The following is a 13,114-nucleotide window of genomic DNA, read 5'->3' as shown; positions in this document are numbered from 1 at the left end:
TGGGGGCGTGGCCTGCGCCGTGGTGCGCCGGGAAGGCGGAAGCAGCTCCCGGGCCCCGAGTGCCGGGAGCGGGGCTCCGGAGGGGCCATGGCCGGGCCCGGCTGGGCCCCGCCGCGCCTCGACGAGTTCATCCTCACCGAGCCCCTCGGCTCCGGCACCTACGCCACCGTCTACAAGGCCTACAGGAAGGTAGGGCCGAGCCCGCCGCGGGGGTCGCCTTTTTGCTCCGGAATCTGTCCCCATCACTCGCGTGGCACCCCCGTTTTCCAGCCCTCCGCACGGGGTACCACCTCCAATTTCCAGCCCTTTACATGGGGTACCACCCCCGTTTTCCAGCCCTCCACACAGGGTACCAGCTCCGTTTTCCAGCCCTCCGCACGGGGTACCACCCCCGTTTTCCATCCCTCCACATCGGGTACCACCCCCCTAGCCCTCGCCTGGCACCTGCCGCCCCCTTGCAGAGGTTCCTTCCCTCCCCTCCCCACCCGCGGTGGCTGTTTGGGTGGGGGTCCAGCGTTGCCCCCCTCCTGACAGAGGGACACGCGTGAGGTGGTGGCCATCAAATGCGTCAACAAGAGGAGCCTGAACCGGGCATCGGTGGAGAACCTGCTGACAGAGATCGAGATCCTCAAGACCATCCGCCATCCCAACATTGTGGAGCTCAAGGACTTCCAGGTGGGCTGGGGGCTTCCCGGGGGGACTCTGAGCCAGAGCTACTCTGGCTTGGATCCATCCTCACTTCCCACGGGTGTGTCCGTGGGGTTTGGTGCCAGCAACTGGGCAAACTGGTCCAGGTGAAGCTGTGTGGGTGGGACTGGCTGGGGTGGCACGGCGGGGTCTCATTGCCTCGCAGTGGGACAGTGACCACATCTACCTGATCATGGAGTTCTGTGCTGGGGGGGACCTGTCCCGCTTCATCCGGACACGCCGGATGCTCCCTGAGAAGGTGGCACGCGTCTTCCTGCAGCAGCTCGGTGAGGACACCCCGCCTGGCTCCCACCCTGCCTCTGCTGGGGACCCTCCCCAGGGTTTTGGGGTGCAGGGCTGTGCTCTCACATGCCCATCCATCCGCCCAGCCTGTGCCCTGAAGTTCCTCCACGACCACAACATCTCCCACCTGGACCTGAAGCCTCAGAACATCCTCCTGAGCGCGCCAGAGAACCCCCAGCTGAAGCTGGCAGGTCAGGACAGCCCCTAGCAGGGGCTGGCAGGGGGCAAATCCCTTCTCCCTGTGCCCCCACGAGCTCTCTGCCCGGCAGATTTCGGCTTTGCTCAGTACATGTCCCCGTGGGACGAGAAGCACGTGCTGCGCGGCTCCCCGCTCTACATGGCCCCCGAGATGGTGTGTCGGCAGCACTACGACGCCCGCGCGGACCTCTGGTCTGTGGGCGTCATCCTTTATGGTGGGTTTGGCTTTTATTGCCCCAAGGGGCTCTACTCAGGGCTGGTTCCCCCCTCTCCATATCTCCCTACCTCTCCTTTTCCCCCCACAGAAGCACTTTTTGGGAAGCCGCCCTTCGCTTCCCGCTCCTTCGCCGAGCTGGAGGAGAAGATCCGCAGTGACCGGGCTGTGGAGGTAACGTGGGGTGGGGTGGGATGGGGCTGGAGGGGGGCGTCTCACTGCGCTCTGTGGGCTCAGCCCCTTCCCTCCCCAGCTTCCCAGCCGGCCCCAGCTCTCTCTGGAATGCCGGGATCTCTTGGCACAGCTGCTGGAGAGGGACCCTCGGAAGCGCATCTCCTTCGAGTGCTTCTTTGCCCACCCCTTCGTGGACATGGAGCACGTGCCCGGCCCTGAGAGCCTGGGCAAGGCGGTGAGCGGGGCTGGGGGCTGCTGCCTGCCAACAGGGCCATTCCAAGCCCTGAGACCCCCCCTGTGTCCCCCAGACTGACCTGGTGGTGGAGGCAGTGAGGAAGGATCAGGAGGGAGACGCCGCTGCCGCCTTCTCCCTCTACCGCAAAGCCCTGGAGTATTTCGTGCCAGCACTGCACTGTGAGTCCCCCCTGGGGGCTTTGTGGGGTCTGGGTGTATTTCTGGGGGGCAGCACCCCGAGGGAGGCCAGTTTTTAGCCCACCCACCCCTGTGTTTGGTTGTTCTCCCCCTTAGATGAGAGCGACGTGCGGCGCAAAGAAGCCATCCGGGCCAAGGTGAGCCAAAACCTCTGGGGGGGGAAAGCACCCCCATCCTCTGCACCCCATATCGGGGGTCTCCTCACCCCCAAACTGTGCACAGGTGAGGCAGTACATCTCCCGAGCAGAGGAGCTGAAGGTGTTGGTCACCTCCAGCAACAAGAACCTCCTGGAGAAAGGAAACCCGGCCAGAGAGCTCCTTAAAGGTAGTGAGTGATTTTTGCCCATCCCCTGGTGTCAGAGCTGGCAGGGGCTGTGGTGGGGTTTTGGGCTGAAGGGTGAAGGTTTTGGGCAATCCCTGTGTCTCCTTGCAGAGATGGCCAAGGACAAACCTCGGCTCTGCGCGGCGCTGGAAGTGGCCTCAGCTGCCATTGCCAAGGTGAGGGGTGGCCCTGGGGGTCCCCTCACCCCTCGAGGGAAGGGGGAAGTGCAGACCTGGTGAGGAGGGGGCTGCTGAACCCCACCAACCACAGCCAGCCCGTGGGGCCTCTTGCAGGAGGAGGAGGGCAGGGATGACAGTGACGCCCTGGAGCTGTACCAGCAGAGCCTGGGGGAGCTGCTGCTGCTCCTGGCCGGTGAGTTGGGACTGAGGCCGGGCTTTTAGGGCAGGGATGGGTCCTGCTCCCATCCCTCATGCCCTGGCACGTTTTCCCTGCAGCGGAGCCGGCGGGGCGGCGGCGGGAGCTGCTCCACGCAGAGGTGAGTGCCAGCCCTGGGACACTGCTGTCCCCGCTGGCCTGGCCCCGAGGGACTGTGTCCTTTCTATCTCTCCTCACCAGATCCAGACCCTAATGGCCCGAGCCGAGTATCTGAAGGATCAGATCAAGGTATGCTGTCTAGGGGGGGGGGGGGGGGGGGGGGGCTCTGGAGCGTGCTGGGGGAGGATGAAGGCTGGAAAATCCCCCTGTCCCCTGGCAGATGCGGGAGGCACAATCCATGGGCAAAGAGGCGCTGGCAGAGTCCGTCCGGAGCGGTGAGTCGCCCTTTGCCACGGGGATTGGGGAATATTCCCCAGCCCGAGGCTGATCCCAGCCCCACCCAGCACGGGCCCTGTGTCCCCGGGAGCCCTCCTGGGGGGTGGCAGGGGCGGGGACAGCCCTGTGAGTGTCCCCATGTGCCCCGGCACAGCCTGTACCTTGCAGTGACCCCCGGAGCTGCCCTGTGGGACACTGCTCGCTGCCCTGCCAGGAGACACCGGCACCAAGGGAAGGCTTTGGCTTCCGTCCCCCCCACCCCCAGGGGTGACACCTGGGGGGTCACCCTCGGGCTGCCAGCCCCGGGGGGGTCAGCAGGGCCATCTGCCCCTCTCCCAGGCGCTGGCTCATTTCCCTGCCAGCCCTGCCTCGGCCGTCTGCTGCTGCAGCCTCCCCTGGCACAGCGGGCGGGTTATTCCACTCTAATTCCCTCCACTGGCTCCACAGGAAGGGTATTTTTATCCTGGCACTGGGCTCTGGCAGGACATCCCCCCTGCTTTTTCAGCTGGGTGGTTCTTCCACCTCCCAAATTCTGGGGGAGCCCACAAATCCAGCTGGGAGCTGAGGGTGGGCAGGGATGCTCCGCTGTGCCTTCCTCGCCCAGCATCTACCTCTGCATCCACTGCTGCTCGTCCAGCCTCCATCCAGCAGCCACTGCACTGGCCCAGGCTGGCCATACCTCCCTGCCTCTCACTGCTGGAGCACTGGGAATGAGGCTTTTCCTTCCTAAACCTGGAGCCTGACAGGTACTGGCTGCATCATCAGTGTCACGACCGTGAGCAGTGCTCAGCGGGGACCGATTGAGTCGGGCACGAGCAGCAGTCAGTCACCTTCAGGGAGACACTCTCAGCATCCTGCCTGCCCTGCTCCACTCCTCAGGGCCCTGGCATCCCCAACATCCAAATTATGCTCCCAGGAGTCATTGTTATGGGGTGCTGATATTGCCTGTCCTGTAAAACAAGGTACTTGTCTCAAAAATCTACTGTATCTCAAGGGAATGTAATTTATTGTCTTCAATAAATTTTAATTTTGATTTCTCCACCTTCTCTGCGCTCAGGTTTGTGATTTAAGGCTAGCAGGGGTCCCCAGGCAAGCCCAGGACCCAGAGGCAGCCTGGGGTCCTGGAGCCATTGAGGTGGGCTGGGGACCCTGGTCCCTGTTCCCCCAGGAGCAGAGCTGGGGTGTCCCCTCCTCTGCTCCAGCAGTGCTCTCCCTTCCTGTGCTCCCCAGGGACACGAGGCAGCCAAAGCAAGGTTTGACCTTGTTTTCACTTCCCATCTTTTTATTTTTTGTGTGTGTATGTGTAAAACATGGGGCAGAACAACACGAACCATTACGTAAATTCCTGTTTTCTCCAATAGATTTTTGTGGCAGGTGAGGAAGGGCCGGGCTGGGCCATGAGGGAAAGCAGAAGGGCTGAGGCGAGCAACAGGGGCATTTTTGGGGTGTCCCACGGATATTCTGAGCCATGACCTCTTCCCAAGACAGCCTCCCCCCACATCCTACCCCAGTGCCGGCTGCTCCGTGCTCAAACCGGCGCGGAGCTTCCCGGGCAGATGCGACGAGGCACTTGTGTATCTTTTTTTACTCTTTTTTATCTCTTTTTACTCTTATTATCATTATTATTCAGAGCAGAGATTATACCCTGAGGCTTTAAAGTGCTTTCCCAGCCCGTGTCCTTCCCCGGCCCGTGGCGGCTGCAGCAGCCGGCGCGGATAATCGCATCTGCCTTCACGCTCGGCCGCCAGCACAGCACGGCCCAGCCCCAGCCCAGCCCCAGCCCTGGGAGCAGGACCAGCCTCTGGGTGCTCCCCTGGGGCTGATGGAGTCGGGGTGGATGTCAGTGTCACCTGCACGGGGGTTTTTGGCTGCCCAAATGTCACCAAGGGAAGGTGAGCGATGTGTCTGAGCAGTGACAGGGTGCGCCGGTTACTCCGCTTGTAACTGCTCTTAGCAGGATTTTCTCAGGGCTCTCTAGAATTCATCAATGTTACTAAGATATAAACTGTGCTAAAATAAGAAAGAAGAAAAGAAACTGAATTCCAAGACTGCAAGAAAGAGGTAACAGAGAGCTGTGAGCCACCTGGACCGTCACCAATCACATATTCCAGGACACGTGGACAAGCAGAGACACCAATAAGAAATGTGTGATCAGGTGATCAGTAGACTTAAAATGTATAAATAAATACATAATATAAACAATAAATGGATTCTCATTAATGATATTGATTAGTTGTCCAAGAGTCCTGGATTTCCCACAGGAAGATGGCACAAAGGGAGCAGTGCCCAGCCTGGCAGCGTGGCCTCTGTCACTGTGCTGCTCAGGGAAGAGCTGCTCCCCTCCAGTCCCATCCATGCCACCACCCAGCCCTTCCAAAGGGCTCTCCCAGCCCTCAAGGGTGGCTCTTGGGGCCCGATCGTCACCCAGAGAGGTGGGGAGTGGCAGCTGGGCTGTCACCCTGGCGGTGGCAGCGCGTGGGGTGGCGCGAGGTCATGCACGATGTGCTGGGGACAGCTGGGTAGTGTGTGGAGCCAGCCTTGGGCTTCCCCAGGGCTCTTTAATCTGGATTAATCCTGGTTGTTGGACCAGCAGTGGGTGGATGGATGGGCCATCCCTTCCCACAGCCACTCTCAGGGAAGTTTAATTGCCTGCAAAAAGGAGAAGGGAGATTCCCCAGCCTTCCGTGGCAGCTCATTTGTTTCAGCACTTTAACAATTGCTCATTTAATGCTTTATCCATTGGGGAAGCCACTCACTCGTCCCACACTCACCCGTCCCACACTCACCACTGGGAAGGAGGAAGATCCTGCAGCCAGCTGAGCAATGGGCTGGTGCAGGAGGGCAGGAGTTTTGTCAATAAAATTTATGTTATTTGATCAATAAAGGTTATTTTATTTTATTGACAAAATTTGTTACTGCCAGTGTCTTCCAGCAACCAGCAAGGGCTTGCTTGGACAAACCTATCCCAATCCCAGCCCCAAAGGTGAGGGAATGATATAAGACCTGTAAAAGAGAGAGAGAAAAACAACATTTTCTGCTTTAATCCACACTTATTCTTTGCTTTAAGATTTTCAGTCTGCGTGTTGATGCCCGGAGCAGTCGTATGGCATGGAGGCTGCAGGGATGCTCAGGATACAGGAGCAGCAACTGCTGGAAACTGGGATGCATCCCTTGGTGGGCAGGGAAAAGGCAGGAGGGGCTGCCTGCCCCTGCTGCCCCCTTTCTGACCTCATCCCTCCATCCCAGCTTCTTACTCCCATCCCAGCCTCTCCTCCCTCCATCCCAGCTTCTCATCCCCCATCCCAGCTTCTCATCCCCCATCCCAGCTTCTCATCCCAGCCTCTCCTCCTTCCATCCCAGCTTCTCATCCCCCAATCCCAGACTCATCCCCCCATCCCAGCCTCTCCTCCCTCCATCCTGACTTCTCATCCCTCCATCCCAGCCTCTCATCCCCCAATCCCAGACTCATGCCTCCATCCCGACCTCTCTTCCTTCCATCCCGGTCTCTCCTCCCTCCATCCCAGTCCCTCCTCCGTCCATGCCAGCCTCTCCTCCCCAGTGCAGGCTGTGGCCCAGCGGTGGCAGCAGGGACAGCAGGGACAGCAGCATCCTCGGCGCTGCCGCCGCTCGGCTTTGCCGGGAACGCTCTGCTGAGGCTTAACACGTCTCGGGAGCCGGGCGGGGGCAGCGGGGGCTGCCTGCCTGCCTTTTCACATGCCTGGGGGTCATGGTGCCTCCTAAAATAAACCCGCCGAGCTTCACGCGGCCTTTGCGCGGCTCACGTGGGCCGGGAGAACGCCGAGCACAGCCCAGGGGTCGGGCACGGGGGGCAGGGCAAGGGGAGGGGGCAGGGAAAGGTGCGGGAGAGGATCCTGGCTGGTTCTGGGGGGATGAACCGCGGGGCTGCATCCCCTGCTCCGCTTGGGATCCTGCTCTCCCGTGGGGTGAGCGTGGATGCATCCCTTGGTGGGCAGCGAAAAGGCAGGAGGGGAAGCCTGCCCCTGCTGCCCTTTCCCAGCCCATCCTCCCTCCATCCCGGCCTCTCACCCCCATCCCAGACTCTCCTCCCTCCATCCCAGCCTCTCGCCCCCATCCCAGCCGCGTGGTTCCCCGCCCCGGTGCGGATCCCGCTCTCTCCCACCGGCTGAGCCTTGGGGCTGGGATTTAAGCAGCGAGGTCTGGGCTGGGGCCGTGCCTGCTCCCTGCTATCCCTTTCCTGGTGGGGGATTAGATCAGCTCGGGCTGATCCTCATCAGGTATGATCTCCTTGCAGAGCTGAAGCTGCTCCTGCCAATCTCCCCTCTCGCTGCTCCCGGCTCCCAGCGCTGGGTTGGGGATCTGATGGGAGCACACATCCCTGGAGCTGCTGGAGTGCCCTGGTCCCGGGGGCTGGAGGGTTGGGAGGATGTGTGTCCACGCCTGAGCTGCCTCTGTCTGTCTGTCTGTCCTCTCGAGAATGGACATCAGGAGTTTCCCAGAACTACCTGGCCCTGGCACAGGATTATCAGGGGGCTGGGGGCAGAAAGGAATCTCTTGGTGCAGCAGCCCTAGGCATGGCTTGATCCAAACTCAATAAGAATAAGAATAAGAATAAGAATAAGAATAAGAATAAGAATAAGAATAAGAATAATATCAGTTTCCCAGCACCCTCTCCTGTGTTTTCCTGGATGACCCATCCTTCCTTGCAAAACCAAACTGCAGCTCATCAGCTCCCATGGGATTTGGAGCGATAAATTCCCAGCCCATGCCAAGTTTTTCCAGGAAGCCTCACCACAGGAGCCCCCTGCCTGCCGGGATGCCACCAGGGCTGGGTCACACCTGCACGAGCTCGGGCTCATCCCTGCAGAGTGTCCTTCCTTGGAGCAGTGCACTGGGCATCCTGCAGTGCCCCTGAGACTGAGAGTTCTGAAGGTTTTGTATTAAAATAGACCAAAAAAACTGCAGAAAAATGGGAATTTTGTTTGCTTTGAACCTGACTCCTGCCAATGAGCTGCTCGTAGCATCCCCTTAGTCCCAAATATGAGTGCAGCCAGGAGAGGAGCTTTCTTTGGGATTCTGCTGCCAGGAAAATAGGAACATTTTTTTCCCCAAAACCAGGAAAATAGAAAAGTTTGCCCAGGAAAACAGAGCTGGGGGAGAAAAGTAAATGCATAGACATCTCCTGGTATTTATTCCACCGGTTATAACAGTACCATGGCACGGGGACAGCACAGGAGGGGAGGGACACTCAACCGAGCACGGCACGACTACAGCACGACGAGCGGGAGGACAGGGAGATATTCCCTCATGGCTTTGTTCTTCTCCTGGAAGGAACAAGGACAGGATCCCATCCCAGGAGAGGGACACCACTGCTCCGGGGAAGGGCTGCTGCGGGCTCAGCTCAGCACCAGGGAGGGCTTTTGTTCCTCTCTGGTGTCAATTCAGGCTTCAGCACCCCCCTTCCCACAGGGATCGTATGGCAGGTCCTTCCCGGCTGGCTCCTTCAGAGGGGCCCTCAAGGGCACGGGGTTGGTGTTCCTGGCAGGGATGGGATGCTGTTTCTCGGGTGATGGGGATGGGATGCAGGGAGCGGGGTGCTCCACACCCTGCCTCGTCCTTGCGAGGCAAATCCGAGCCTCCCGCTCGTTCCTGGGAGGCTGAGTGGGAACGTGGAGGCAGAGCCACAGCGTGGGGCCACCACTGCAAGGTCAGTCACACTGCAAGGTCAGTCACACTGCAAGGTCAGTCACACTGCAAGGTCAGTCACAGCCCAAGGACAGTCACACTGCAAGGTCTGTCACACTGCAAGGTCAGTCACACCCCAAGGACAGTCACACTGCAAGGGCAGTCACACTGCAAGGTCTGTCACACCCCAAGGACAGTCACACTGCAAGGGCAGTCACACTGCAAGGTCTGTCACACCCCAAGGACAGTCACACTGCAAGGTCAGTCACACTGCAAGGTCAGTCACACCCCAAGGACAGTCACACTCCAAGGGCAGTCACACTGCAAGGTCTGTCACACCCCAAGGTCAGTGTGGGTTAGGGTTAGTCTGGGGTGAAGGTGGTTTTCCCTCACCTAGCAGGATTTAGGGGGCAAAAGCAAGGGAGAGGGGGATGAAGCAAGGCTGGGAGTCCCAATGTCACACCCCAAGGTCAGTCACACCCCGAGGTCAGTCACACTGCAAGGCCAGTCACTCTCCAAGGTCTGTCACTCTCCAATCACATTCCAAGTCAATCACACCCCAAGGTCACTCTCCTTCCTGCCACCTCCCCAGCTCTGGCTGCAGACACCCCTGCCTGGGCACGGGGGCAGGCTGTGGGGTACGGGGGGGACGTGCTGGCTCCTGGCTCTAACCTCAGCCCGGAGAACGAAACGAAAGCCACACATCAGGGACATCTGGGTCAGGGGCTCAAGGGGCCACGTGGCTCAGGAGGAGCCGAGTGACACACGGCAAGGGTGACAACGTGGCTGGGGTCCCCGCTGCAGGCAGCAGCCCCCGCCAGAGCCTGCGCTGCGTCCCCTCCCTGCTCAGCCCCATCACATCACGGAGCACTTCTCCGCCGATTGCTTCAGGTCCTCTAGCGTGGCCGAGGCTTTGTCCTTCAAGGAATCAAGGTCCAGGTTCTGGATGTTACTGAGCTGGCCGATCACCGAGTTCTTCTCCTCCTCCTCCTCGTTGTCCTGCTCGATCATCTTGGCCAGCTCCTTGGGCAGCTCCACGTCGCCTCCCACCAGCTGGATCTGGTTGTCATCCGTCTCGTTCTGGAAGGGGCCGGGAGAGAGAGTCAGAAGAGGGGATGGCACAGCGGGAAGGGGGCTCCTGGAAGCACCACAGGAGGGGCTTTGGGCTGCCTTCCCACTTACAGGACCATGTGGGAAGGTCCCTGGGGGTGGGGGTGGGATGCTGATGCCGCCTGAGGAGAGTCTGGGCACCCACAGTGAGAGGCAAGATGGAAACCCACGCGCAGCACCAGTACAGACTGGTTTCCAGCGCGCACTGCGGGGGTTTAGGCACCTAATTAAGCTGGGCTTATGCTTAACGACTGCTCCCAGCGGCGGTCGGGATCAGCTCTGAGCCCGAAGCCATGGGGAGACTCGGGATGAGGCAGCCTGGCTGCCAAGTGGGATCAGTAATGAGCAGAAGAAACTTGTCAAAAGATGAGAAGGGACATCTCAAGCACAAGAAGGCAGTGAAAGGACCCAGGGTCGCTGGGGCCAGATCCAAACAAATCCCAGTTTCCCTTGGAGAACAAAAAAAATCTCCATCTCTTCTTTTTCTGCCTTTTCTGGCTTTTGGCAGAGGGTAAAAGAAATTCTCCAGCTGTTTATTTCCTGGATATAAAAGGGGGGTGGGAAGCAGGGGGGTGAATCCAGGCTGCCTGAACAACACCAAACAATCAGAGCAATCTCACTTGGCTTAGCTGACCCTTCGGAACTAATATTAGCCCAGCTCCAATTTGGGGTATTCACCACTGAGCGACTCTCCCTGAATACAGGGTGGGTTTGGAGGGAGAGGAGCTTGTGGCAATTCCAAGAAAGGCTGAATTATCCCTTGATTAAATTGTGTTCAGTGAATGGTTCATCGTGCGGAAATTCCAAAATCGGAGTTTAGGTGGGAGACATTCGCCAAATAATCCAGGGAGAGGAGCTGAGCTGGCTAATCCAGCCAGGAAGGTGCAACCCTGGCTGCACTCCTGGCTCCAGGGAGTCTGGGGTGAAGGTGGTTTTCCCTCACCCAGCTGGATTTAGGGGGCAAAAGCCAGGGAGAGGGGGATCAAGCAAGGCTGGGAGTCCCATTGTCTCAGGCTGGTGGGCTGTGGTGCTCAGGGACAAGGAAAATGGCCAAAGTTTGGGAAGAAGGATGGTTTTGAGGGGAATTTGTTTGTGTTTGGGCTTTGAGGCTCAAACCCTAGCCAGTCAAGGGAGTCCTTGTCCCTTCCCGTCCCTCCAGAGCTCCATCTGGAGCTTGGCTCTCCTCGTGGCCCCGTTCCAGCACAGCCGTACCTTGGGCAGCCTGTACTTGTCTCGGAAGTGGGACCTGACCGTGGCTCTCTCCGCCTTGCGCTGGGCAAACTGAGCATCTCTCTCCATCCTGCCAAGCACACGGGGCAATCACCAACAGCCCATGCCCCCCGTCCCGGAGTTTGCGCTTCCCCCCAACCTCAGCACCCCCCATTTTCTCTGAAAAGTCCCGTTTTCCCACAATTTCCTCCCCGCCAGGGCAGCCTGGAAGGAGAAAACAATCCCATCTCCCGGGCGGGCGAGGAAGCGGATTAAGGGATTAGGGGACTCATCAAACCCCCTCACGGTCCTGCTGTCCCCAGCGCCGGCTCCCCCCATCTCCCATGCACGGGATGTGGGACCGAAGCGGGAGCACCCCCTTCCCGCAGGGACCCCGGGGCTCAGCCCGTGCCGGTGCCGGTGCCGGTGCCGGTGCCGGTGCCGGTGCCGCCCGCACTCACTTCTCCTCCACCAGCTGCCGCTGGTACTCCTCATACTCCTCGCGGGTCATGCCCTGCGCCTCGGCCGGAGACTTCTCGCCCTCGCTCTTCTCCTCGCCGCCCAGGCCGCCCGTGAGGTTCTTCAGCTGCCCCCCCACCATGCTCTTCACCATGAATGCCATGGCTGCACCTCCGGGGGGCCCGGGGGCCGGGGGGCAGCGCGGATCTGCAGCCGGGACAGCCGCGGTCACCGGGGGGCTCCGGCCGGGATGGGGGCTGGGATGTGGGGACCCCCCGAGGAACGGGGCTAAGGGTGAGCTGGAGCGCCAGGGAGCCCAGATATGGTCGGTGCTGTGATGCCGGGATAGGGAATCAGCGGGATGCTGTGGATGGGAGCTCCTGGAGAGCCGGAGTGCCGGGTTAGGGAGCAGATGGGGACACCGGGATGAGCTCCGGGGCAGCTGGAGCACAGAGCGCCCGGGGAGCTGGGGCACCGGGCGGTGGAAGAGCCGGGATGAGAGGAGCTGGGCTCCTGGGGAGCGGGGGCACCGGGTCAGGAGGAGGTGGGGACAGGGGACATGAGATCCCGGGGAGGAGCCGCGGGTTCGCGGGGAGCGGGGATAGGGGGTTATGGAGGATGAGGGATCAGCAGAGCCAAGCTCACACAGTACCGAATTCCCGAGGAGCCGGGACCAGCGGTCAGCGCAGCGGAGTTCCTGGCACGGTGGAGCACGGAGTTCCCGGGATATCGGAGTGCTGAGAGATGGAGGAACCGGGCTCAACGGAGTAGAGGTCCCGGGACGGCGGAGTCCGGAGCTCCAGGAGAGCCGGGGTCAGCAGAGCGGAGTTGCCGGGATGCTGGAGTGCCGAAGTGCCGGGATGCCGGGGGTGCCGGGATGTCAGAGTCCGGGATGCCGGGGGTGCCGGGATGTCAGAGTCCGGGATGCCGGGATGTCGGAGTGTGCGGGGTCAGCGGGGCCGCGCTGCCCGGCCGCCCATGGCGGAGCGGTCCCGGCCGGGAGCGGAGCGGGCGCTGCAGCACCGGGGCTCGCACAGCTCCGGTGTGTGTGTCCCTGCACGGCGGCGGCGGCACCGCCTCCCCCGGCCCCGCCGCCTCCCCCGGTCCCGCCGCCTCCCCCGGTCCCGCCGCCCTCCGCCGGGCGGAGCCGCCGCCGTCCCGACCCGCCCCGGGGCACCGCGAGTGGCGCCACCCCCGCGGGAAGAAGAAGGAGCCCCAGAGCTCCCCGGGGATACCGGGGTGGATGGAGGCACGGTGAGGGCTGCGGGGAGCCCCCCGAACACCCTTCCCTCCGTGATTCCCGGCTGCTCCATCCCAGCGAGGAGCAAACCCACCCCAGCGCCCTTTCTCCCACTCTGTTCCCCATCCTTGGGGTCTGGCAGGAGGGGAAGCTGGGCTTGACACTCGGAACAAGCCATATGTACCAGCACCAGTCACAATTGTTGTTTGCTCATCCATCCAAGGGCTGGTGCCCAAAAGTTCCCTCCCCTTTATCCTATTAATGATATCCCTGGAAGTATTCCCATCTCTGGAAGTGTCTGAGGCCAGGCTGGACAGGGCTTGGAGCAACC

The 13,114-nt window shown here is 60.8% G+C and overlaps 2 protein-coding genes across 3 annotated transcripts; one reads left to right on the top strand and one right to left on the bottom strand.

Annotated features, from left to right (window-relative positions):
• Positions 1 to 49: 49 nt before the first annotated feature.
• ULK3 (unc-51 like kinase 3) lies at positions 50 to 3,516 on the top strand. Of its 2 annotated transcripts, XM_036390001.2 has the most exons (16): positions 50 to 189; positions 535 to 675; positions 854 to 974; positions 1,077 to 1,181; positions 1,260 to 1,403; positions 1,494 to 1,576; positions 1,656 to 1,811; positions 1,885 to 1,990; positions 2,105 to 2,145; positions 2,231 to 2,333; positions 2,442 to 2,506; positions 2,624 to 2,702; positions 2,786 to 2,826; positions 2,907 to 2,954; positions 3,046 to 3,100; positions 3,256 to 3,516. In XM_036390001.2, the coding sequence occupies exons 1-16, from the start codon at positions 88 to 90 to the stop codon at positions 3,270 to 3,272; spliced, it is 1,407 nt and encodes a 468-aa protein (XP_036245894.1). In that variant the 5' UTR covers positions 50 to 87; the 3' UTR covers positions 3,273 to 3,516. The 2 variants fall into 2 exon arrangements, with proteins under 2 accessions (XP_036245894.1, XP_036245893.1); XM_036390000.2 differs by having other exon boundaries at positions 1,260 to 1,576.
• Positions 3,517 to 8,248: 4,732 nt separating this feature from the next.
• CPLX3 (complexin 3) lies at positions 8,249 to 12,575 on the bottom strand. The gene is made up of 4 exons (XM_036389997.2): positions 12,196 to 12,575; positions 11,546 to 11,750; positions 11,088 to 11,175; positions 8,249 to 9,845 (listed from the first exon to the last, which is right to left on the bottom strand). The coding sequence occupies exons 2-4, from the start codon at positions 11,704 to 11,706 to the stop codon at positions 9,621 to 9,623; spliced, it is 474 nt and encodes a 157-aa protein (XP_036245890.1). The 5' UTR covers positions 11,707 to 11,750; positions 12,196 to 12,575; the 3' UTR covers positions 8,249 to 9,620.
• Between the last annotated feature and the right edge of the window lie 539 nt (positions 12,576 to 13,114).

This window comes from Molothrus ater, chromosome 13 (genome assembly GCF_012460135.2).
Source record: "Molothrus ater isolate BHLD 08-10-18 breed brown headed cowbird chromosome 13, BPBGC_Mater_1.1, whole genome shotgun sequence".
In the NCBI taxonomy this organism is placed as follows: domain Eukaryota; kingdom Metazoa; phylum Chordata; class Aves; order Passeriformes; family Icteridae; genus Molothrus; species Molothrus ater.
The sequence above is the reverse complement of the archived record's forward strand: the minus strand, read 5'-3'. Positions and strand labels throughout refer to the sequence as shown.

Coding starts and splice junctions, on each gene's coding strand:
- CPLX3 (XM_036389997.2), bottom strand. CDS start 11,706: ATGGCATTCATGGTGAAGAGCATGGTGGGGGGGCAGCTGAAGAACCTC. Junction 11,176..11,545: donor CGGCAGCTGGTGGAGGAGAA/GTGAGTGCGGGC, acceptor TGTGCTTGGCAG/GATGGAGAGAGATGCTCAGT. Junction 9,846..11,087: donor ACAAGTACAGGCTGCCCAAG/GTACGGCTGTGC, acceptor GGCCCCTTCCAG/AACGAGACGGATGACAACCA.
- ULK3 (XM_036390000.2), top strand. CDS start 88: ATGGCCGGGCCCGGCTGGGCCCCGCCGCGCCTCGACGAGTTCATCCTC. Junction 676..853: donor TGGAGCTCAAGGACTTCCAG/GTGGGCTGGGGG, acceptor ATTGCCTCGCAG/TGGGACAGTGACCACATCTA. Junction 2,507..2,623: donor CCTCAGCTGCCATTGCCAAG/GTGAGGGGTGGC, acceptor GGCCTCTTGCAG/GAGGAGGAGGGCAGGGATGA.